This window comes from Chionomys nivalis, chromosome 7 (assembly GCF_950005125.1).
Source record: "Chionomys nivalis chromosome 7, mChiNiv1.1, whole genome shotgun sequence".
In the NCBI taxonomy this organism is placed as follows: domain Eukaryota; kingdom Metazoa; phylum Chordata; class Mammalia; order Rodentia; family Cricetidae; genus Chionomys; species Chionomys nivalis.
In genome coordinates, this window is record NC_080092.1 from 89,146,017 (window position 1) to 89,172,025 (window position 26,009).

Genomic DNA, 26,009 nt, shown 5'->3' on the forward strand with positions numbered 1-26,009 from the left:
AAAGTTGGTTAATGCCATTTCAATCATTTTGGACAGCCATTGCCTTTTACTTAGAATATTTAGACCATTTATATTTAGTATCACTAATAATTTTAAATATGGATATTTGTATTTATTCTATCTGCCTGGTTCTGCCTTTTTTTAAAAAAAAAACTTTTTCCTTTAATAGATTGACTGTGGCCTATATTGACTAATTCAAAGTTTAAGAGTAAGAATTTGAGATAATTTTGACAGGTAAGGATATTAAAATAAACTGTCATTCATTCCATGAAAAAAATATTTTAAAAAGAACTAATGAGTGTGACAATTATAGAATATAAACTACAGTTAATTTATTAAAGAAAAAGTAAAATATAGATTTACTTTTTTGATTAATTAAATAATTATTTTTATCCTCTCTATTAGTTGTTTTGGTATTTTAGAGGGTAATTCATGGCTTGGCTTATATATTTTATTTTATTTTTTTATTTTTGGTTTTTCGAGACAGGGTTTCTCTGTGGCTTTGGAGCCTATCCTGGAACTAGCTCTGTAGACCAGGCTGGTCTCGAACTCACAGAAATCCGCCTGCCTCTGCCTCCCAAGTGCTGGGATTAAAGGCGTGCGCCACCATCGCCCGGCTTGGCTTATATATTTTAAAGTTTTCACAATATACCCTAGTGTGTGTGTATATATATGTGTGTGTGTGTGTGTGTGTGTGTGTATAGGCTAGTTTATATATAAGAATCCTGTGGTGAATTATTACCTTCTCTTTTTAGTACTGTGAATTATTCTTGTTACACCTTTTACTTTAATATATTATAAAGCCATTACTACCTTACCTAACTTTCATTTAAAGTGAATTATTTTTAAAGTCACGTAATAATATAAATAAATCTCAAATCTATGCATGTGATTACAAATCTTGATGATAGTCTCATATTTCTGCCTGTATTTTTGCCTTTCAACCAGGAAGATTCCTCGTTTTGCTTCTAGGAGTGTGGGTCTCCTGACAATAGTCTATAATTCTCTATCTTGAAAGGGTTTACTTTCCCTGTGGTTTTGAAAGATGATTTTGTCAGTAATGGAATTCTAAGTTGACAAGGCTGTGCTTTTAAAAAGCATTTTCTAGGTGTTGCTTAAGTGTCTTCTCCTTTCCTTGCTTGCTATGGAAAGTCTGATATCTCCTTTTTCTAACTATTATTTAACATTTTTTTCTTTATTCCTGCTTTTGAGAAATTTGATTATCATGTAACTTACCGTACTCTTCTGGATATTACCTATGTTTATAGTTCCTAAATTTATAGGTTCATAAATTTTGCTAAGTTAAAAAATTATTTTGCTATCATTTCTTCAAATATGTATATCCTTATCTCTTTCTTTTCTCTCATGTACTCTAAATATAGACATTAGGTTGCTGATAATTTTCATGTGTTTTATGTCTTTTTTCCTATGCCTTACTTTGTCATCACCACAGCTCTTTTCATTGGTCTACGTAATTCATCTCTGATCCTTTGTATTGTGCTTTTCACTCACTGCGTGTTCAGTCCATCTCTAGAATTTCAGATGGCACAGTGATTCTTGACGTCACCACAAGTCTTGCTTTCTTTTCTCCGTGCTTCATCCAGACCAGGTGCTGTTCCCCCTTGAGTTAGCCTATCTTTCCCTCCACAGTTGTTCTGCCTACTGTCCCGGATGGTAGAATGCCAACCTTTTCCTTTTCCTAAGTCGTCTTCCTTCTTTAGTTAACGTTATTACCATTTTCTTGTGGGATATCTCTATAAAGTTTTTTCTTTACTTGTATTTATACTCATTAATTTAAATTAAGTTAAAATTATAATTATCTATATATTTATTAAACCCAAAGTAACTTATGCCTTTTCAGTTACTAGCTATTGATTGTTATTGTTGTGATTAATTAAATACATTGTTCCCCTGGAAGCAAATAACCAGATGTGACTAGTTCAGAGATGCTTAGTGTAGTGCTGTGCCTGGTATTTGATGAGTACTCAGTACATTAACAGAAAATGATTTAACAAACTCTAAATGGTTTCAGATTAACTAATGAGATTATTATTAAATTTATCTGAAAGTATATGTTTAATCTCTAGAAATCTCTTTCCCTGGCCATTTAAATCTTGTATTTGAAATAAGTGTCATTATGTATATTTACTTTTTCATCAAAAGTAGGTACTGAGGAAAACAAGCCTTTTTTTTTTTTTACAAATATCAAATAAATTCTCTATTTTATAAGTACACATTTTATAAGGATATACAGTATGTTTTAACGTACTATATGCATATAACATTAACATGTATTATATATACCTTTTGCGTATTCTTAGTCACTTACTAGAATAAAAATATTTTAGGAAGCTTTTTGATTGTTCTGTGTATTTACATCTACTGTTGCATGTGTATAGTGCACACACATGTGAACATATACATACATATTAGGTATAATGAACTATGTTTTTGTATTTGTATGCTGTATGTATGTGTATGTGCATGTTTGTGTATGAATCCACATGCAGTGAAGGGTAAAAGTGTCTTCCTCTAATAGATATCTTCCTCAATTGCTCATCTTTAGTTTTTGAGACAGTCTCTGACTGAACCTGGAAGTCACTGATTTGGAATGACCATCGGCCTGTGAGTAGGGATATGCCTGTCTCCGCTTTCCTAGTGCTGGGATCACAGTTATGCACTGCGATGCCCAGCTTTCTGCATTGGTACAGCAGATCAGAAGTTAGGCAAGCGCTTTACTAACTGACTTATTTCCTCAACCCCAAGTTCCCTTGTATGTTGTCCTCTTGAAGTATTGCATTAATATCATTGTGTAGCTATTATAGCACTAAAAACAACAGTACCGGGTCTGTTTTACTCCCCAGGAAAAGGGTGAAAATGGCTTGAACATTTTTGTATATCTAGCATTGAACGTATAACTAGTATTTAGTAAGTGCTGTGTAAATGCTTGAAGAACACTGTAGATTTCAGGGACTCTGAGAGTGATTTAATATATAGATATATAAGGAAAATTGTAATGAAATCTTGGTTAAAATTATTTGTGAAGACACAGCACTTTAGTAAAGAGTCATCACTTATGCATGCATTTATTTTTTTTTTAATTTTTTTTATTCTTTTTTAATTAAAATTTCCACCTTCTCCCCGTTGTTTCCCATTTCCCTCCCCCTCCTCCCAAATATTGCCCCCTCCCCCCACTCCCCTCCCCCTATCCCCACTCCTCTTCTCCTCCCCCCACACCATTCCCCCTCCCTCTCGATACTGAAGAGCAGTCCAAATTCTCTGCCCTGCGGGAAGACGAAGGTCTTCTATCTATGTCCAGGAAGGTGAGCGTCTAAACAGGCTAAGCACCCACAAAGCCAGTTCATGTATTAGGATCGAAACGTAGTGCCATTGTCCTTGGCTTCTCATCAGCCTTCATTGTCCGCCATGCTCAGAGAGTCCAGTTTCAACCCATGCTTATTCAGACCCAGACCAGCTGGCCTTGGTGGGCTCACAATAAATCAGTTCCACTGTCATAGTGGGTGGGTGCATCGGATTAGGATGGTTGGGATATAGGAAGGGAGGATACGGGAGCAGCGAAGTATATATCCTAACTAAGAGAGCCATCTTAGGGTTGGCAAGAAACTTGACTCTAGAGGGGTTAGCAGGTGTCCAGGGAGATGTCCCTAGCTGGTACCTTGGGCAACTAAGGAGAGGGAACCTGAAATGACCCTATCCTATACTGATGAATATCTTGCATATCACCTTAGAACCTTCATCTGGCGATGGATCGAGGTAGAGACAGAGTCTCAGTTTGGAGCAACGGTCTGAGCTCTTAAGGTCCAAATGAGGAGCAGAAGGAGGGAGAACATGAGCAAGGAAACCAGGACCACGAGTTATGCATGCATTTAAACAAATAAGATGGTAAAGCCATCTTAGACTTTGCCGTTGGCTGGATTGATTTAACTCTGTGGTTCCCAACCTGTGGGTCACCACTTGGGAGTCAAATGACCTTACAGGGGTCACCTAAGACCATCAGGAAACACAGATATTTGCATTATGATTCATAACAGTAGCAAAATTATAGCTATGTAGTAGCAACAAAAATAATATTATGGGTGGGAGTCACTACAACGTGAGGGACTGTATAAAAGGGTCACATTAGGAAGGTTGAGAACCACTGATTCAACTTGTCATTCTGTCATGTTCTATGTCAAATTGGGAAATAAAATTTCCATTTATTTATGTGTTCAATTAATAACTTTTTATAACTATTGAAATTAAATGAAGTAATATCTGGACTGTCCTGAAGTTCAGTGAGCATGGTAGGCTCTCCCTTAATGTTCACCACTTGGTCACAACGATCAGTGTTATAGGTTGTGGGAATACCATTATTGGAAGTACTAGAAAATATCTGTTGTCACTAAGAAATAACCACATCACTTAGAAATTATCCTTAGAAGTGAAGACTTCCACGATAAGTATTGCATATATATTTGATAAATAAGGAGAAAATATGACTACTTAAAATTTGATCTACTTGTGCATAGTGATGAACATAAGTGAGAATCTTTCCCAGCTACTTTGAAGTATTCAAGTGCCCAGGGACAAGGCCTGGGTGATGTTTTTGAAGGGAATAAATATTTCAGCTTCACGTTTCAGCCTTTTTCTTCTTCACTCCTTTGATCTGGCTGTGGTTGGCTTGTCATTCTGCTTGAATGACTCCACAGCCTTTCTTCTTTCCTGGTAACAAGAAATGGCTCTGTGTCTGTTCCAAAAGCTTTAGCCTTGACCGTTTTACAGGAAAAACCTATATTTCCATATTTACTAAAATAATACTCTCTAAAATTAATTGTATCAGTAGATATGCCGATAATATGTCCATAGATGGTGTTTAATTTCCATGGAATTATTAATCAGTAGCTTCTTACATATAGGGAATGAAAAAGGAACAACATTAGATTTAAGATACTTTTTGTAAAGTTTAAGGATTAAAATTGTAGAAAATTGTTTCTTCGTTGTATATAAGTTTTATTTTATTACTCTTAAAGAATAACTTCATTTTTCAAAATTTTTAATTTGTACTATGAAATATCAATTGATTTTTGAGCTTCAGAATAAGAGTTCATTTGCTTTATTTGCATGTCCATATAATAGGCATGTTTATTTTGCATAAGAATATTATATAAAACTTTAAACAGCATAAGCCTTTATTTTTGTAGTTTTATTTTTTATTACACATACATCTGGTCTTCTAAATTTGGTTTTTTTGGGTGTGTTTGTGGTGTGTGTGTGTGTACATGAATACATATGGATTCAAATATGTATGTGAGTGGAAGCTGTTTGTCAGTGTGTCTTCCTGTATGAGTTTACAACTTGTTTTTGAGACAGACTTTCCTCCTGAGCATGAAGCTCACTAACTGGTTGGCTGGCTTGTGAACGCCAAGGGTTCTCCTCTTTCTGTCCCTCCCAGACCCCAGACTTGGGGTTAAAGATGCCCCTTACTGCACCTAGCTTTTTATGTGGGCACTAGAGCTTCAAACTCAGGACCTCATGCTTGTGGGACAAACACGGTACTGACTGAGCCAGCGCTTCACTTCCAGAGATTAATTCCCATGGAGACATTCACTGCCTCTTTGTATCATTTATATTCCTGCAGCATGCATGATTCTGTCTAAATTTTAGCATATAAAATATTGCAGCACTGTTTGATTTTCTTCTTTGCTCTTTTACCTTTTCCTTACTCTGACTGATGTTTCTCCAAGATGGAAACCACTTCTACTTGTTTTATGATTTTTTTGTAATAGTGAGTAGATCTCAGATTTGTCGCCAGGATCCCTCTCAGCTCCTAAATAGCAGCTGAAGACCAGGAGAGTCATGCCAGATCCATTTGTGTTGAATCTTAATTAAAATTCAATTGACTTGAAAGGATTTATGAACCTCCTAGCTGAAGTCCATAACTTATTCATAACTAGCACGTTCCACCAATCATGTTCCTTAAAATCAGATTTGGCCTTGGGAGCCGGGTCTCTGGGACTGTTACGTTCATGTCAAAAGAGAATTCTATAGAACTGCTTTATGTTGTTGGCTGCTCTTTTAGACATTTTGATCTCCAGAAGTCTTTTCATAGCTGAAGTGACTTCACTATCTGGATGATAGTGAAGCCAGTTTGAGCAGATGCGTCCTAGTCAAAGAACGCTTGGCTTTACTAGTAGTCTGTGGAAGTCCTCAATTTTCATCACAAAATCTTGCTCATGTTTTATTTAGGTATTGTGTTTTGGAGAAAGAATTCATTTTTACATTGTTTTTAACCTGATATTATTAAGACCATCAAATCACTGAAAATCCACAAACCATATATTCAAAGAAATACAACAGATTTTATCCTTATTTTCTTTGCCCAATTCAGCTCTTTTCCTTATACCCAACTCTTCTTTTGTTCCCCAGAGTATTTCTGAAGAAGTTTAAAGAATTTTATATTAAGTACCTCTGGTACCCTTGACCACCTTGTGTCTGACAATTACCAATGTTTTACTCTTTTTCTGTTGTGGCTGTAACAAACCCCTACCAGTGTAGTGTCTTAAAGTAGTTCCAGGTTATCCCTGCTGTTCTACAAGTTGGCAGTTCACCAGGAGAAGCTAAAGTCAAGGTGTTGCCAAGCCTTGATCTTTGAGAGGACTTCAGGGATGAGCCCATTCCTTGTCTTGGACATCTTCTAGAGGCTTGTGTTACTTGGCCTCTGACCTTGAACACATGGATTATATTAGCTCTGCAGGTCAGTTGGGGACCGCAGTATTGGTATCTTGTCAATATTAAAAGCAATGCCAACACTAGTGTTATTAGACATCCTTTCTGACCCCGGAAGAGTATCAAGTGTTGCAGTTTCTGTAGCAGTCCCCATGTTTTAGATGAATTAGCAGAGGCCAGTGTATATTGAAGTCACATGAAGAAGAAGATAAAGCAGTGTGTTTTTTTTTATCATGCTAAGTAAATGGTATGACTTTTTTTTTTTTACTGACTCAGTCTAATTAATTTAAGTTCTGATTGGCAGCCAAAGGTAGGTGATATTGCCTCTTGAAAAGCTTATGCTCCAAGCCCAGATGGAAAGGATGGAGACTTCGAGCTGTTTTCCAGGCTTGTTTGAAGTTTTTTGTTTTGTTTTGTTTTTCTTGGAGTTTCCAGTGCGGATGCCAAGCTGGCAGCAAATGAAGTGCACTGTAATGTGAAGCCTTAGAAATCCGTGTTGGACTACAGCCATCGTTATCAAAAGTGCTGCTACAGAAATGTGCCAAAGGAAGATTTTCAAATTAGACTTGGCTTGCACATATAAACGTTAGCTTGTAAAGCTCAAGAAATACCAAATTGTAGTCCATTAGTCCCCTGCATTTTATTGCCCTTTTTGAAATAATCATGCACTTCAGAGCACCCTTTAATCTGAGCTAAGTTGTGGCTGAGTAAGAATGGAGCTTCTTTTTTCTTTATCCTTTATGTACTTAGATGAGGAAAATTTCATAAATAAATCACAGCTAAAAAGCAAATTTTCTTTCCACCTTTTTATCTTCATGGAAGTCCAGCTATAAGGCATTTGAGTGATGCATTAATCCTCAGCTGCATGAGTCCACTGAAAAAATAATCTTGAAAGTCACTTTTTTCCCTCTGTTTTGTCTCTTGTACAGCCTTTTTATGACCTCTAGGAAAAGATCTTTGGCTGAAAGGCTTAAAGTTTTATTTCTGTTTTTTGCACCTTGTGTAAGTTTAATGGAGCTCATTAAAATGATCATTTTTTTTATTTAAATCAAGCTAAAGACAATCTACACTAAGACATAAGAATCCTAAGTGTGTGGAGATGAATGTACATGCCAGACTGAGCAAATATACTGATTTGCCTTGAGTGAGACCTTCTTTGACAATTAGCTTTATACTGTGTGATTAGAGTAGCCCGTGTGGAGGGCCTTCTACCAGCCAGATTTCTGACATCTCCCTTTGCTTGCTATCTTTTAAAACTTATTTTAAATTGTCTGCATGGAGGGGCATGTGGAGATGATGCAGGTGCCCGCAGGGGCCAGATGTGTTGGCTCTTCGTGGAGCTGGAGTTCAGGCAGCCATGAGCCACTTTACATTGTTCTGGGAATTGAACCCAAGTCTTCTGAAAGAGTACTGTACATGCTTAGCCACTGGGCCATCTATCTAGCTCCTTGGGCTTATTGTTTCATACTTTTTAAAAATGCCAGTTCTCAATCAAGATAGAAGTTGTGAGTTGAGAACATGTACAGAATTTATTGGGATATTTTAAATGGTCTATAAAATATATTGATGATGGCTAAAGTTTATGATTTTAGATGCTGAACCTATTTGCACATTGAACTGATGTGAAGAAAAGATTTGCCCTATTAAATTTAAAGCATTTAAACACCTCATGTGAACTATTTCACATATAATTAAATAATTGTTCAAATGCTTATTTTTGCTTTAGGTTATATATTTTACATTATTTTAATAGATTTTCTTCAGGTAAACATATGGTACATAATTTTAAACTGTAGTGTTTAAATATTTGATGTTTTCAAATATTATACAGTACTGTTTCTTTTCTATGTATAGGTAAACATAGGTAAGTGTTTGATGAAGTTTCATCTAAAACATTTCTCAAATGTTTTTAAGAGTGTCTCAGCACTTAAAGAATTACATAGGTTGGTCCCTTTTATCTCTAAGCAATGGATGAATATCCCTTGCCCTGCCTAACCCAGCACCAAAATGGGGTCACCAGGTACCTACCATAGCTTCTTTTTCTTTGAGCCTCTAACAGAAGAAGCAAGTAGCCTCTTGCTATCACTCAGGACCATCCTACCAGAGAACATCCACTTGCCTCCTAAAGTTTAGATTTTGGTGGCTGCGTTCCTGCTACCCAGCTCCCGGTCGCCTGGCTAGCTTATACCCCAAAATAACAACACACAAACTATATTCATATAAACACTGGTTGGCCCATTTCTATTAATGTGTGTAGCACCATGAGGTGGTGACTTACCAGGGAGATTCTAGCCTACGTCCATCTTGGGTCGGAGCTTCATCGCATCTGCCTCAGAGAGGAGAGCTATGGAGTCTGAGCTCACTTCCTCTTCCTCCCAGCATTCTGTTCTGTTTACTCCACCCACCTATGTTCTAACCTATCAGGCCAAGCAGTTTCTTTATTAATTAACCAATGAAATCAACAGATTGACATATGACTTTCCCACATCAGGTGGCTATAGTATATGACTTTATAGTGTTCCTATATGTAGTTTCAATATATGAAGATTTTGTCAATCACTTTGTTCAGTATATATAGCAATGTTGTTTGTACATATAGATCAAGGCTTTCTGATTCTTAGGTAGAATAATATAAGAGAGTGTAGATGCACCAAACTAAATTAAAGCCCCAATAACCATTGGAATGCTTGATGTTTTATATAGTGATAGCTTAGGGTCAGTCTTCCACATGACATTATTAACCACTGTTATCTAAGAGTTCATAATGTTAAGTGGCAAAAATCTTTACTTTTATTGGGACCTTGCAACTCATAACTCTATTAACCTTGAAGACATTTGTTTTAAAATGTGTTGGAAAACTAGTAGGCAAAAAGATAGTTTTCTTTCTGTTAAATATGAACATGTTGGGGCTGAGGAGATGCACAGTTGGGAAAGTGCTTGCTGTGCAGGTATTAGGACAGGAGTTCAGTCTCAAGAACCCATGTTAAAAATCTGAGTGTGGTGGCTCATACTTACAATCCGAACAGGAAGGCAGAGCAATGAAGTCCCCCTACTCCACGGCCACCACGTTCTGGGTCCAGTCAGCCCAAACTGCTTGATGAGTTCTAGACCAGTGAGATACCAGCTTGAACAAAGAGTACATGGTTCCTGAGAAAACCTGAGGCTGTCCTCTGCTTCCACATGCACATAAGCATGTCTACCTACACACGTGTACTAGCATGTGTGCTCATGTGTGTGGGTTACACACACACACACACATAGACACACTCATAGACAGACAGACAGATACACACACACACACACACACACCACTAAATAAGACAAACACATGAAGCAAAGGTTTTCAAAGTTCCAGAGGTCTGTACCCATTGCTGTAAAGTGTAGTGACTGTAAGCAGCATCTGGCCTGAAGCCTGATTAGAATGGCTTTGTTCCCATGCTTGGTGTCACATGCTGTGGAGCAGCCTTAAACCCCACAGGACATGCAAATGATGACTATCATTATAAGGAAGAGGAGGGATTCTGATGGAAGACAAGGGTTTGTCAGAGTTTACTACCATGATTATTATCAGGGGTCCAAGAAGATAGATGTAGATGAGGATTTGAATGGATAAATAGACACAGGCGGTTCTTACATGGAGCTGAAGACTCATGGCATGTTCATTTAACCCATATGCAAAGGGTTCCTTAGGTACAGATGTGCTGTGCCCAAACACAGGGTGAGTTGGTGATGGGATCTGGGAAGAACTAACCCCCATGAATACTGTCTGATTATAAAGAGACTGAGGAGCCCTGCTTAAAAGGAAGATGCATGCCACTTTTCCTATCAGTCTGTTGACCACTCAGGCTTGGGAAAGGTTTCCAGGTTGGAGTCAGGGAGAAATTTGACATTCTGATATAAAATAATTATGTTTCTATAGGAGAACCTGTAGTGACATATCTTAGAGGGAGGATTCTAGTAACTCCCGAAAGCTCAAGCTCTTTCTGCTCACCTTTTAAAAGGCAGTAGCATAATGGATGGTTTGGGAAGGCTGTTTCCTCCCATTGTGATAAAATTCATATTTTGATTTATAAGAGTTAAATTATTCTATCACTGGCATTTGTCATTGTTACAGTTAGGAATAGGCAGTTTTGTGTGTTTATATGAACTTGCCAGTAGGGAAGGAAGATAGCCTAGTTTGTCAGGAAAACATCACAGGGAGGTGGCCACCAGCAGGCAGTCTGGAGGCCCACTTCAGCTATGGAGTCCTGGCTGGAGCTCCCACAAGGATGATTACCTTGTGTACACAGAGGACTGTGAATCACTACTCTTTCTGTGAATTTACCCCCAAATAAACAAACCTTTATTATACTCCATTCTGGGCTAGTGTGGAAATCTTTTGTACAACATTTTAGTTCTGAACTTTTTACATAAATGGGACCACATTTTATTTTTTATGACTTATTTTAATTAGTCATATTTAATATTTTTTAAATTTTATATACATAATCTCCATGTTGTAGAATATATTTTTAAACGTTCCTACTTTTTAAGTTCAAGTAATACTCCATTGTATAGATATCCCACATTTTATCTATCAACCAGTAAGTGGAAATGCATAGTTTTGTATAGTTTGTTTTTAGGGGCATCTTTGAATATAGTTATGTCTTCATTAAAATACATATTATGTGTTTTTGCCCCCACCCAGACAGATTGCTCAATTGTCAGCTTTTGAAAGAGAAACTTTATGGAATACGGATCTGAAAATGCTATCTGAATTTTGTTTTAGAGAGGGCTAATTTTGTTCTTTTATTACCTAGTTCTTTTTTGGTTTTAATTTTTTAAAAGTTTGCAATTAAAAAGAGTTAAGACATTTTCCCCTTTCCCTTTCCCCTCCCAAGTCCCTTCTTCATCCTTTCCCCATGTAACTCTGGAGCTTTATGAACTTTGTAGGGAGAAGGAGGAACAACTCTGCCGTGTGACTGAGGTTCAGAGGTTGCAGGCCCAGCAGGCAGATGCTGCCCTGGAGGAGTTTAAGCGGCAGGTAGAAGTGAACTCTGAGAAGGTCTATGCAGAGATGAAAGAGCAGGTAAGACACACACTCATCCTCAGAAACATCTCACTCTTAACCACTTGGTGAGGGCTGGAGACTGCCTCGGAAGTTAAAACACATACTGCCTTTACAGAGAACCCTAGCTCTGTTCCCACCACCCACACCGGCTGGCTCCCAACAGCCTGTAATTGCAGCGTCAAGGAATCCAACTGCCTCCATAAGAACTGAGCTTATTTGTAGATACCCACACACAGGCTCACGTGAGTATGTGTAATTAAAAAGAAGGTGGGGCATAATTATGAGTTCCAGGCTTGCCTATATACATGGCAGGTTCCAGGCCAGCCACTATATAGTGAGACCTTAGGAAAAAGAAAGCTTTGTCCAAAGTAGCAATAACACTGGGTCAGAGACTGAGAATGAAAAGGGGTATGATCCCTTGATTCACCTTTGAAGCCAGAATGATCATTTAAAAATCCTCAAGTCCCTGCATGAAGTGTGAGAATGACAAAAATGCATCTTGCCCTGGGGATGGATGAACTTACCAGGCAAAGGCTTCCACATGCTGGCTTCTGCAGACCATGGGCTCAACTCAACCAGGTCTGTGCTTCCCAGTGTTCTGTAAATACTTTTATTGATCAGTCACATTGATTCTTTCAATGGGCAGCTCAAGAGGAAATAGATTGTTTTCAATTCTTGAAGGTTAAGTTTTTATGGTAGCTTTTTTTGTGATAAAATTAGATATTTGCAAAATAATAGAGGAAATTATTACAACTACCTAAGTATTATGAAGACTCTACATTAACACTGTGTATGCAAACTGAAATATTATAGGTAATATCTAATTTAATTTTTTATTCATGTCTACTCATGTTGTTTTTTTCTATCTATGAGAAATTAATTTTATGTAAATTATTTAAATTCATTTTATATTTCATATAAAATCTCTATAATTTATGTATAAAATATAATAGATTTTCGTTACATAAGAATTTAATGTTGTAAGTTTTATGTATATAATATATAATATTATATATATAATATCCATATAATATGGTTTTTAAGCATGTTGATTTGTATTGATTCTTTCATTGAAAAAATATGTGATTGTTATATACACATGAAATTCTCAGAGTAAATTTTTAAAAGAAAAGACTATATAAGTACTAAAAGCTTTTTTCTGCTATTCTCATTTGATTTGTTATATTTGATATATGTATTTGCATTCTATGTTTAATTAGAATATTTTACTGGTAAATATATTTTACCATTTGAAGATGACTACATTTTGATTATCAGCTTCTTGTAGTAAGTATATTTAGATTACTTTATAGTACTTTCTGTCATAGTCAGAGTTTCTGTTGCCATGATGAAACACTGACCAAAAGCACCTTGGGAGGGACATCTTACACACCTATATCACAGTTCATCAAAGGCAGTAAGAGCAGGAATTTAAACAGGGCTGGACCCTGGAGGCAGGAACTGAATCAGAAGAATATGAAGTGTACTGATTTCCCAAAAGAAGGTATATACATTATAAAATAGAAATTTAAGAACTTGAACAAACTAGGAAATGTCTCAGTTCATAAAGTGTTTGCCACATAAGCATGAGGCCCCTATCAACTATGTAAAAGCCATACAGGGTCACACACTTCTATAGTTCTAGCAGAAGAGACCGGGCATGGGGAGAAGACAAAAACAGCAAACCCTGTAGATTGCTGGCCAGCCAGACTGGTTAAGAACACACCACTACAACGTTATGTAGTCTTTCTTGTGGGCAGCCAGCTCCCAAATATTGCTTTTTCAGTTTGAAATAACCATTCTTCTATCCCCCCTTTTCTTTTCAGAATGAGATCCCTGAATCTAATTTCCTTTGCTTGGTTTCCTCCCTGAGTATGGCCAATAATAGCTTGCAACCAACCTCACTAACTGATGACAAACATCCATAACCCACTGAACAACCAAAAACCACCTATTCCATCTCTCAGAAGTGTGAGCATCATGTTATTAAAATTACTTTCTGTTGTCTGGGGGTAACAGCATCTTTAGGGGACCCTGAAAAAATGAGATAAAGATCAAGTCCTGTGAGAGTTAGCTCTTCAGAGACCAGCTTCTACAAAAATACCATTTACCAGGGTAGGGGCATGGAGATTAGAAAAATAGTAAAGAGAACGAAGACATGAATGTAAATAATAAAAAGAAAACACAGGATAGTACCTAGTTCTGGGAGGGAGTTCCAGTGACTACTAAAATTACCTGTGTTTAATTCCCATTTGCTTAAAATACTTCTGACCCCAAAAGATAGGAGTAAGATTAAAAAAAAAACTGCATTAACATAATACAATGAAATGAATATAACAGTTGGAGGTTGCGGGCTACATTCATTGTTAAACATTCTATTGCTAGAACAAGACAAATAATGCTCACACGCTAGACTAAAACATTTTGTAGGCAAACTACTCCCTGGGTTGAATTCATTGTTATCTCCTTAAGGGAGTAGGAATTTAGTTGTCTTTAGACTTTTGTTTGGGATAGAAACATAACTACTTCTCTATTCCTGAAATACAAGGTCTGGATGTTAGCCACATCTGTTGACAATAATCTTGAAAGAGCAGAACTCTCTGTTCTAAATCAAGTGGGGCCTTTTTTTGAGGTAGAAGCAGATGATAACCTTGAAGGAACAGAAGGATAGAAGTTCTGATTCTTCTATTGATCAGGGTGGTTGTGGTAACAACTTTGAGCAAGCTGACCTTTAGACAAGGTGGAAATAGGCTCATATTTTTGGGCCTCCACACTAGCTGTTGTCAAGTCTCAGTGTGATGGGAAAGTGAAAGGCTTATCTGAAGTTCTTGATAGACTAAACTATAGTGCTGGACCTTCTTAGCTAACCACCTGGAAATTGACACTTTATAAATAATCAAATGAGAAACATTTGTTAGGTTAGGCTGGTCAGTGGTGGCGCACACCTTTAATCCCAGCACTTGGGAGGCAGAGGCAGGCATCTGGATCTCTGTGAGGTCGAGGCCAGCCTGGTCTACAAGAGCTAGTACCAGGACAGAGAAACCCTGTCTCGAAAAATAAAAAAGAAAACATGAAAAAAATTTGTTAGTCTTATAAGTTAATTTCGATGGAATGGCCATTTGGTTTGATGAACTATTGTCTGTCCTAATCAAGAGGTCTTTCCTCTGAGAAATCCCACATATTTTTTTTTCTGCCTAGCTATTGGCCATTTAGCTCTTTATTAAAGTAACCAAAAGGTGCATTAGGCAGAGATGAATTTTTACAGTGTAAATAAATATTCTGCAACAACAAAAAAATTGAAGTCGAGAAAATATAAATAATTGAAACATTGAGACCAGTTGAACCTTGTAATGTTTACTTAATCATAAAAAAAGAGAAAAGGAAAAAATATAGAACCAGGCACCATGCTATAATAAAAATGTTAAAGAATCCACAGCACCCTAGTCTCAAAATATGATGAGTTGTTTTTATAACCAAAGAGACAGAAGTGACCAACAGCTATTTTCTGCTTGGTACACATTGCCAGTTGCCTTATTTGGGTATAACATGGCAGCCTTCAGCTTGGACTTGGCTAGTGGCTGGCTGTTGTGACTCACTGTTGTTCACCTATGGCCTTGTAGTCTTAGGTTACACCCTGCTTGCCCAACCACCACACTGCATGTGGAAGTTACTTTGGGCCACACTCTTTGTTGAAATATGGAGACTACTTTAGGTCAGTTTATTATTTCAACAAAATATGGGTACTAATACCATTATGAAGATGCACATTTTCATAAAGATGTTTAGAAGGTAATTGGAGAACCTGAGAGGGAATACTGCCAAAGAACAGGATCAGAGAACAATGCACTGTCCAGAGTCCAACAAAGTACGCTCTTGTAGTAGCAAACATTAATAGGCTTTTTCTGCTTAATGAGTACTATTAATTAACAGACAAATCCACAAATATGCTTTGACAAAAGACACAACTAAAATAAAATTAATCAAAAATTTTGTTAAAGGGATGACGAAAATGTGTCATTTATTTTCATGGAATATAAAGAATAACTATAACAAAACATCATACAAATTAGAATTAATATAAGTCATTACACTAGACCAAAGGTCATGTGTTTGTGTGTCAAAGGCAGTACTTCTCAGTTCACATGCTGGAAAGGTGCTGGGAAGCACAGAGAGATCATAGGGGTGTTTTTAATGTGGCTGGTATTTTTTTTCTTTTCTTTCTTTTTTTTTTTTTTTTTTTTTTTTGTCTATTAGACCAAGAAGCATGAACCAGACAAATTTTCTACTTTCAACCATGTCAGACAACATATTAAATCTTTTTTTTTTTTTTTTTTTTGGTTTTTTTTTTTTTTCGAGACAGGGTTTCTCTGTGGCTTTGGAACCTGTCCTGGAACTAGCTCTGTAGACCAGGCTGGTCTCGAACTCACAGAGATCCGCTTGCCTCTGCCTCCCAAGTGCTGGGATTAAAGGCATGCGCCACCATCGCCCGGCTAACATATTAAATCTTTACTCTTGTAAATCAGTTACGAAATTCGGTAGACCATAAACAAAACTTCATTTTACTTCTAAAACTTGACATATCAAAGAAGACATATTGTTTACCACATGGAAAATCAATTTCAATTGAAACTACCACATTGACTTCACCAAAATTAAAGGGTTTTGCTCTTTGAAAGACTCCAATAAATGACAACAAAAGGAAAAACTGGAGAATGGGAGAAAATATTTTAATTTCTGCATTTCAAAGAATTTGTGTCAAAAATATGAAAGACATTAATACAACTCAATAAAAAGACAAATGACCCAATTAAAAAATAGACAAAGAATTAAATAGACACCTCAAAGAAGATGCAGTAATGTCCAAGAAGCACATAAAAGGATGTTGAACATCTCACTAATGAGATGCAAACTAAAGCAAAAATGAGATGTCACCCTTCTTTACATAGAATGGATTAAATGACAAAGATGAGTGGGCAGTATGAAATGTTGAAAAAGATGTGATACAGTTGGAGTTCTTGTTTGTTGTTAGAAAACATGAAAAACAGCGATACTATTTTGAAAGATTGCCAGTTAAAAAACAGTTAAACATACTGTATGTCAGGTATTCTGTGTATTTAATGAAGAGAAATAAAAATAGATGCAGAGAAGAACTTATGCACAAATGTTGAGAGCAACTTTCTTCATAAATGTCCCAAACATCAGTAATTCAAATACTACTCAACAAATGAAAAGATGGACAAGAGCTAATGGAATGTTGCTGAGCAATCAGAGGGATTGGTTATTGATAATTCCCAGCAAATGAATACTTGAAAGTCCTGTAAAAGAAAGAATATAAAAACAGAAAAGTCTATACTGGATGCTTTGTAATCACTGAGTTCTGTTAGAATACCATAGAAGATGTTGAGAATTCTTTTAATTTTGCAGATCAACTGAATTGATGTCAGAACAAAGGTCTCATTTTCTTTGGGAAAATTTCATCTTCATAAGTTTCAAAGTTTTATCATGTTGTGTTGGTTTTGGTCTTGCCACTTGAGGGAATCTGAGGCTTGGGTGGTGATTTTAGTCACCCCACCCAATGACTGCAGGCACCCATGAAACATTCTCTAGGACAGATGATATGCTTGGCCATCAGACAAGTCTCATAAATTTGTAAGGATTAAAATTATGCTAAGTGTGTTCTTTGAGCCACATTATCATAAATTGCAAATGAATGACAAAATAAATATGTAAAACATTCAAATATCTGAAAATTAAACAACAGACTTTTAAAAGTAATTCATGGGTCAAGGACAGTAAAACAAAGAAAATAAGAAATTTTGAACTGCTTTAAAGCAAAAAAGTATGACATATTAAAATTTATTCAGTTCAGATAAAGTAGTAAATAAGGAAAAATTTATAGCTTGAAGTACCTATATCCAAAGAGGAAAGTCTTAAGTCAGCACTCTCAGCTTCACCCTAAGAATGAATGAAAAGTAAAGCAAGCATGTGTCCAGAGGAGAACGAACAGTGAAAGTTTAGATGCAGGGAAACAGAAAAATCAGTACAACCCAAATGACCCAAAAGAAATGTTATCAAAATTGGCTAAACCTGGGCTAAGTGAAGAAATCAAAGGGGAAAGATGCAAAAGGGCCTAGCTAGCATAGTAGGAAGAGGGACACTATTGTGAACTAATGTGATGAGGCATGCTTAGAGAAAAAGAGAAAACAAAAAATCCCTTGGCTGTATCAGAAAGGCAGAAGTCACTATTTATGATTTTCCCATAGATAACATGTTTTTCTTTTATTATTTTTACTTATGAAAAATTTTATGGACATATATTCATAGTCATAGTGATTGGTTTCAGAGTGTCATTTGGCCCTGTTTACTCTGCATCCTCTCCCTTTCTGCTCTCTTTACCTGCTGTAGTCTCCTTCATTCCCCTGGACAGATTCTATCGGTACAAACACACAGACATGCACACATGCACACCCATACTCATGCATGCATACACACAATTTATGTCTGTAAAATCACAGATTCAGAAATGAGACAAATATAAACTTGTCTTGCTGAGTCTAGCTTATTTCATTTATATGACAATGTTCAATTGTATACAATCTTCAACAAGCAACACTTCATTCTCCTTCATGGACAAACAGCTCCACTGTGTATACCACATTTCTTTCTTCATCTTCTGTTGACATATGCTAGGCTTATTCTGTAACTTGGCTATTGTGGACAGTGCTGCACTAGTCATTGATATGCAGGTGGTTCTATGGGGTGTTATCTTAGAGTCCTTCAGATATATCCCCAGAAGTAAAGCTGGGCCATATCGTAGTTCTTTGTATCGTCTGCATATTACTCTTCCATCAGATATAAGCTAGAAAAAATGGCCTTCATTCTGTAAGTTGTCTCCTCCCTTGACTGCTTCCTTTTCTGTGCAGAAACCTTTTAATTTCATGCAGTCCTGTTTGCCAGCTTTTGGTTTTATTACCCACACTGTTGGAGTCCTCTTCATCAAGTCCTTGACTGTGCCTGTATCTTGAAGTGTTCTTCCCTAGGTTTTCCTCTTAGCAGTTTCAGAATTTCAGGTCTTACATTAAGGTCTTCATTCCATTTAGCTGATTTTTGTATGGGTTGAGAGCTAGGGATCTAGTTTTATTTTTCTTTTACTTGTGGACATCCAGTTTTCCCAGAAATGTTTGTTGGCAAGGTTGTCTTTTTCTCCTAATGTATGTTTTTTTTTTTTTTTTTTTTTTAATGTGTCAAAAATTAGGTTTCTGGAGATGTTTATTTCAGGTCATCTATATTGTTCCTCTGGTATGTATTTCTGTTTTTGTTACTGTTGTACAGTTGTAGGTGGAGGCTGATTGTTTCCTGGCCACCTAGATGGGAAATAATTGCACAGAAACTATATCAATTGCAACACTCCTTGGTCTATTAGCTCACACTTCTTATTGGCTAGCTCTTATATCTTTTCTTTTTTGATATTGGGGAGGCTGTTTAATGGACTCAGAACAGGACAAAGTAGAAAACTTTCCAAGGACTGGCCAAGGGAAAAGGCTGTGTACAAGTACCAAGGGATGCTGGGGCCATGACTCACTTGCCTGGGGGAGGGAGAGGCATGTTCCCAGGGCCATCTTAAGTGGGTGGGAGCCTTAGCATGGGGGACATAGGAGCTGGGTGCACCTATGGCTGAGGGTGGACTACTTATATCTTAAATTAACCCATCTCTGTTATTTTATACTTTATCACAAGCCTTGTGGTTTACCTTACCAGCAAGGTTCCGGCTGGTGGCTCATGTCTTTCTCCTCTGACAGCTACATGGTGTCTCAGTGACTCCACCTACTTCCTCCAAACATTCAGTTTAGTTTTCCTGCCTAGCTCTATTCTGCCCTATCACAGGCCAAAGCAGCTTTTTTATTCAATAACCAATAAAAGCAACACATATACAGAAGGACTTCCCACATCAACTTCCCCTTTCTGTCTAAATAAAAACTGTTTTAACTTTAACATAGTAAAATTACATATGACAAAACAGGTATTAAGCAAGAATTACAATTACTATATACATATATATATATATATATATATAAAATCTTTTATCATAACTAAGGAAAACTATGATTATAACTATCTATTCTTCAACTTCATCAAAGTCTCCAGAAGGATATAATATTACCTAAGAAAACAGGAAGTACATTGTAAGCAACTTCCAGAATTCTAGAATTGACAGAAACACCTTGCTGCCTGGACAGTTACCCAAAGTTCTTCTGTACTGTTGGGTCATCCAGTCTTCAGCCTACAGGCCCATAGTATCGAGCAGACTTTTCCATGAAACAGGAAATTTCAAAGACAGTTCCGCCTATGTTAGTTTGTCAGTCACTTTCTTTTGTGTCCTGCAGAATGTCTGGCAGACTCTTTCATGAAGCAGGAACCCCAAACGACAGTCTCACCTTTAGGCAAGTTCGTCAGTCATTTTTCTGTGGATCCTACATGTCCAGTTCATACAGCATAACACCAAGCAGTCCAGGCAAGAACAGTTATTTTTTTTTCCCCCAGATGGCTAACAAACCCCATAAGGAGCTGCTTCGATGCCCATCTTCCTCTTGAAATAGTTGGTGTTGTCAGGAGCAGATGTGTCTCATTGTCATGAGAAGTCCTAAGTTCTTAAAACATTTTAATGCAATATTCTGTAGGTCTTTGAAAGGTTTGAAGATTATCTAACTGAAATATATCTTTATATATATAGAAAATCTAACTAACATGACTACAAGCTTGACTTTATAGGTGACTATCTATTAACCTGTATTTCTTAATTTTATTTTACATTTTTAAATGAGCTGCACAAATATAATACCTTAATCAAAAGCAGATATATAAATATAACAAAATTGACCTTAAATTTGTATCAATAAACCAAGATCCATAACAATGCAAAGTATTCACCTCTATAATATATCCCCCTTTAAATGTAAACAAACCTTTATAAACAATATTTGGGAATTTGGATGTAGTTCTTTCCAAACTGCTTCCAGCTTTTGATGGGCAAAGTAATTTAAGTGCTCAGCCTCCTGAAAGAACCAGAGCGCTTGTTGGCAGCATGAATCAGGAAGCTGCTGATTCTTATGCTGAGTCAGTAAGCCTTCTCTTAAAGGAGCCTCAGCACTCCTGCATGCCGCTGTTGAGCCCATGGACATATCTTCCCAAGCCAGTCATTATTGCAGCTCAATCAAAGAATCATAGCTGGGTAAAACTCTGGAACCAGTATTTTAAGAACCTTATCCATACATAGAAAGAGGTGGCCATCAAATGTGGATAGTTAAAATTACAGGTAGCCTTTGGGGATTTGTTTTTGGAAATTGAACCACTCCTCAGATCAGCTCTGTTCTGTGCTATACCAGCCTCCAGTTTCCAACTTCACCAAATCCACTAGACAATTTGCCTGTGCCTCATTTTTACCTTAAGAGTCTGTGTGCTCTTCTTACCATCTATGCACCATGTCTCCATGAGCTGAGTGAGCTCATGCATTCGTCTCGGATGCCCAGATCCAAAATAATCACTCAGAAACTATATTATTCTCAATACTGTTTGGTCAATAGCTTAAACCTATTTCTGACTAGCTCTTATATCCTAAACTAGACCAATTCTATTATTTGTGTATTGCCATGTGGCTGTGGCTTACCGGGTAAAGTTCCTGCACATCTGTCCCTGGCAGCGGCTACATGGTGTTTCCTGACTCTGCCTTCTTTCTCTCAATATTCAGTTTAGTTTTCCCTGCCTAGTTCTATCCTGCCCTATCACAGGCCAAAGCAGTTTCTATATTCATTAACCAATAAAAGCAACACATATACAGAAGGACTTTTCATACCATTTCCCCTTTTCTGTTTAAATAAAAAGGAAGGTTTTAACTTTAACATAGTAAAATTATATATAACAAGACAGGTATCAAGCAAGAATTACAGTTAGAAGCCTCTCCCAATGGTGTAGTACATGCCTTTGTAATCTTTCTACTTCTCCACATTCTGTCTCCATGGCCTGTTTTCATGAGCAGCTCTTGCCAAGCCTGGGTTGCTGGGTGGGGTTTATTCACACTTTTGAATATTAATAGTGGTGATATAAGCAGGATGTTGTTTTGGTTGTCTCTTGTTGTAGGAATGGTTTCTATTACACATCATTTGCCAAGTATAATTGGATTTCTGAGATAAGAAAGCACCATTTTTATAAGTACTAAGGAATTCCATGTGTGATGGAATCCTTACAGCTAGGTTTCTTCAATCAATCAAGTGATTTTCGCATGAGGAACTTGAATACATGTTAAACAAAATGTTAAAATATATTTGGTAAGACATGATAGATTAGAAGTCTCTTATTCAAGATTATCAGTTATTTAAAGGTGTGTGGCTGGTATAGATTACATTATATATGGAATACCACAGTAGAGTCGTTGTGTGGAGGGCTGTATTGGGTCTTCTGTAACCTCCCTCCCTTTTCTGCTTGCCTCTGCATGCTCTGGTTTTCCTGCAAAATGTTTGTGTAGAAGCCCGGAGTGCCAGGCATCTCCTCTAGTAGGAGACTGCTATAGAAAGCAGAGGGGTTTATAAGCCAAAAAATGAAGGGTTCCGCTTGTTTGAGAAAAGACTGTTTCCACAGCGAGACCCATGAATGAAAGTAGAAACAAACTTTAAAAGATTTGCTTCATGCTGTTTCTTTCACTTTGAGGAACTTTTCTTCTTGTTTGTAGGAGTCAGTTATTGATAACTATAGAATCACATATCTTAATTATTAGAATAGTTACTTATATTTAAAAACAGAAATGGGGTGTGTTTACCTTTAATAAAACAAATGACTGAAAGAAACAGCTGTTTGCATGCCCTGTATGAAAGTTCTTTCTTGTAATTTAAAATTGTTTTTCCATTTTACATACCAACCCCAGTTCCCCCTCCCTCCTCTTCTCCCTCCCTCTAACCTCTCCACACTCCCTGCCCCCATCCACTCCTCAGAGGGGTAAGGCCTCCCTTGGGAGTCAACAAAGCGTGCCAGACCAAGCTGAGGCAGGACAAAGCCCCTCGCCCCTGTATCAAAGCTGAGTAAGATATCCCACCAAAGGGAATTGACTCCAAAAAGTCAGTTCATGCACCCAGAATAAGTCCTGTTCCCATTGCCAGCCCCCCAAACAGATTAAGCTACATAACTGTCACCCACATTCAGAGGGCTTAGTTTGGTCCCGTGCAGGTTCTCCAGCTATCTATCCAGTCGTTGAGCTCCCAGTAGCTCAGATCAGCTGTCTCTGTGGTTTTCCCCATCATGATCTTGACCCCTCTTGCTCCTATGATCCCTTGTCACTCTCAGCTAAGCTCCAGGAGCTCAGCCCATACTTGGCTGTGAGTCATTGTATCTGCTTCTATCAGATACTGAATGTAGGTTCTATGATGACAATTAGGGTAGTCACTAATCTGATTATAGAGGAAGGCCAGTTCAGGGACCCTCTCCACTATTGCTAGGAGTCTTAGCTTGTGTCATTCTTGTAGATTCCTGGGAATTTTCTTAGCACCAGGTTTCTCCCTAAGCCTGTAATGGCTCCCTCTATCAAGATATCTCTTTCATTACTCTCTCTCTCTCTGTCCCTTCCCCAACTCAGCCTTCTCAATTCTTTATATTCTCATCCCCTATCTCCTCCCTTCCACTCCCCAGTTTACCCAGGATATTTTAACTAGTTCCCCTTCCTGGGTCCCTCCATGTGTAGCTCTCTTAGGGTCCTCCTTTTTACCCAGCTTCTCTGGGGTTACATCTAGTACTCACTTATGAGTGAGTGCATACCGTGTTTGTCTTACTGGGTCTGAGGTACTTCACTCAGGATGTTTTTTCTAGTTCTATCCATTTGCCTGAAACTTTCAAGATGTCTGCAAAGCCACTGCATGGATTTCAGGCAGCTTGTAGCCCCAAGGTCTTCTGCCCTCCCCACTTTTCTAGCCTTTTTCTTCAATGATAACTCTTGATTTACAGTCCATTCCTTTTATTTTTTAACAGATTTTAGATACTTGCTATAATTTACAGCTAGAAATAATTTCGGTTTAATATGATTAAAATTTTTAGAAAACCAGTTCTGTTGGCTAGTGGGTTGGATATTTAATCCATTAATGTTATGCTATGCTGTATATTTTATTAATTTCAGTAAAATCTCTGTTATGACCAGTGTTCTTTGACAGCTTGATGGAGTCTAGAATTACCTTGAAAATGGGCACCTGAGCAAGCCTGTTAATGATTGACTTGATTGCATTAACTGAACTGGGAAGAGCCATCCACTGTGGCCGACACCATTGTTTGAGGGATGCTAAACTGTAGAAGCTGGAGAGAGGGAGCTGAGCACTATCACACAGGCAGCCCTCTTTGTTTCCTGATTGTCAGCCCAACATGAGCACTGATCAGGCTTCTGCTGCCTTGACCGCCACACCATGGTGGACTGTGCCTTGATAGGCCTGGCTTAGTTATTGTTAGAGCATGGTCATCATAGTGGAACACAGACAGGCATGGTGCTGGAGCAGTAGCTGAGAGCTCTATATCCTGTTTGGAAGGCAGCAGGCAGAGACACAGACACTGACCTGTCATGGGCTTTAAAACCTTAAAGCCCACCTTAGTGATGCACCTCCTCCAACAAGGCCACCCTCTGAATCCTTTCCAAACAGTTCCACCCCCTGGTGACTAAGCCTGCAGATACATGAGCATCTGGGGGACTTTCTCATCCAAGTCCTCACAAGCCCTTTTTCCCTTACGTTGCTTTTGTTAGAGTGTTTTATCACAACAGAAAAACCAAGGTGTTCTGTAATCTGGTAGTATTTATATATAGTTACTTTTTTTCTAGAAATGTTTGTACTTTTTGTTTTTCTTCCATTTTATACTGATCATTCCCCACACTAATATATGCAAAAGGCATCTTGCTTTCTTATATCAGTTAGTAATTATTGGGGCTTGGGATACAGTCCTGTGATAGAGTATGTTTTTAGCATTCCTGAAGCACCCCAGTGCAAGAAAAAAAAAAAAACAAACAAACATCACTATCATTCATAGAAGAATGCTAATTGCTTTTTTTTTTTACCTCAGGACTTTTATTTTTTATTCTTCATTTATTTAGGCATATAAATAGTTGTTTATCCAGCTTTCTTCCACTTGTTTTTGTTTTCCTTTTTTATCTGTGTAGGTGTGTGCTATACATGTATATGTATACATTTTCTGCATGTGAACATGTGTGTGTGCACATGTGTGTGCATATGTACACATAGGCTTGAGGTTGATATCAGAAATTATCCTCAATGGCTCTACCACCTTATTTATTGAGGCAGGCTCTATCCAAAGGGAACTTCTGAGAGCTTCCCAATATGGCTAGTCTTGCTAACCTCTTTCTTCTGGGGACCTCTTATCTCTGTATTCTAAGGTTATAGTCACAGATGGGCTACTACATCAACCCAACCCATTTATTTGGGTTATCAGGATACAATCTCTGGTCTTTATACTTGTGGGGCATGCTCTTCAACCACTGAGCCATCTCCCATTCCCTACTTCCTGGCATTGTATCTATCTGCTGACCTGTCTATATATTTCTATGTCTTATATATCTATCTATGTATATGTATCTAAAAATAGTTAAAATATAATTTCTTAGCATTTCTTTAAATATTTATTAAATATAATAACATATATTTGAATTATACAGTGTATAACTTTGTAATTGTACAACTTAGATTATGCATGTCATATTACTTATGATGTAATGACACACAGCACTCTACTGGAGAAAGACCATTTATTTTTTGTGACTATAGTTGGTATAAAATGCTATCTATTTATCCATTGTACATTCTTCCTTTCTCCTACAACACTGATCTCATTTAGGGAATCATCTAGTTAAAGACAAAGACATGATACCCTGAGTATATTGGGAGCATGAGGACTGTGGGGGAGAGTTGAAGGGGGAGGGGAAAGACAGGGAGGGGAGCAGAGAAAAATGTAGAGCTCAATAAAAATCAATAAAAAAAGACTCTTCTCTTATAGGAAGTGGTGGACATTTAGTGTAATTCAAAGGGATGAGATGCAAATTGGGCAGTCAACTTGCTATTGACAGGATCTTAAACTTGCAGAAGATCAGGGACAGAGGGTTGATTTTGGCTCACAGTTTGAGGGTGCAGTCCATCATGATGGGGAAGGCATGGCAGCAGGAGGATAAATCAGTTGGGCACATTGCATCCGCAGAAAGCAG

The 26,009-nt window shown here is 37.5% G+C and overlaps 1 protein-coding gene across 2 annotated transcripts in view; it reads left to right on the forward strand.

Moving 5' to 3' along the window:
• Window positions 1–26,009, forward strand: part of Cep112 (centrosomal protein 112) — a 448,529-nt gene that overhangs the window by 135,117 nt on the left and 287,403 nt on the right. For both annotated transcript variants that reach the window (XM_057774090.1, XM_057774091.1), the window contains one exon: window positions 11,659–11,794. In XM_057774090.1, the coding sequence (XP_057630073.1) occupies window positions 11,659–11,794 (136 nt within the window). The remainder of the gene's footprint in view (window positions 1–11,658; window positions 11,795–26,009) is intronic.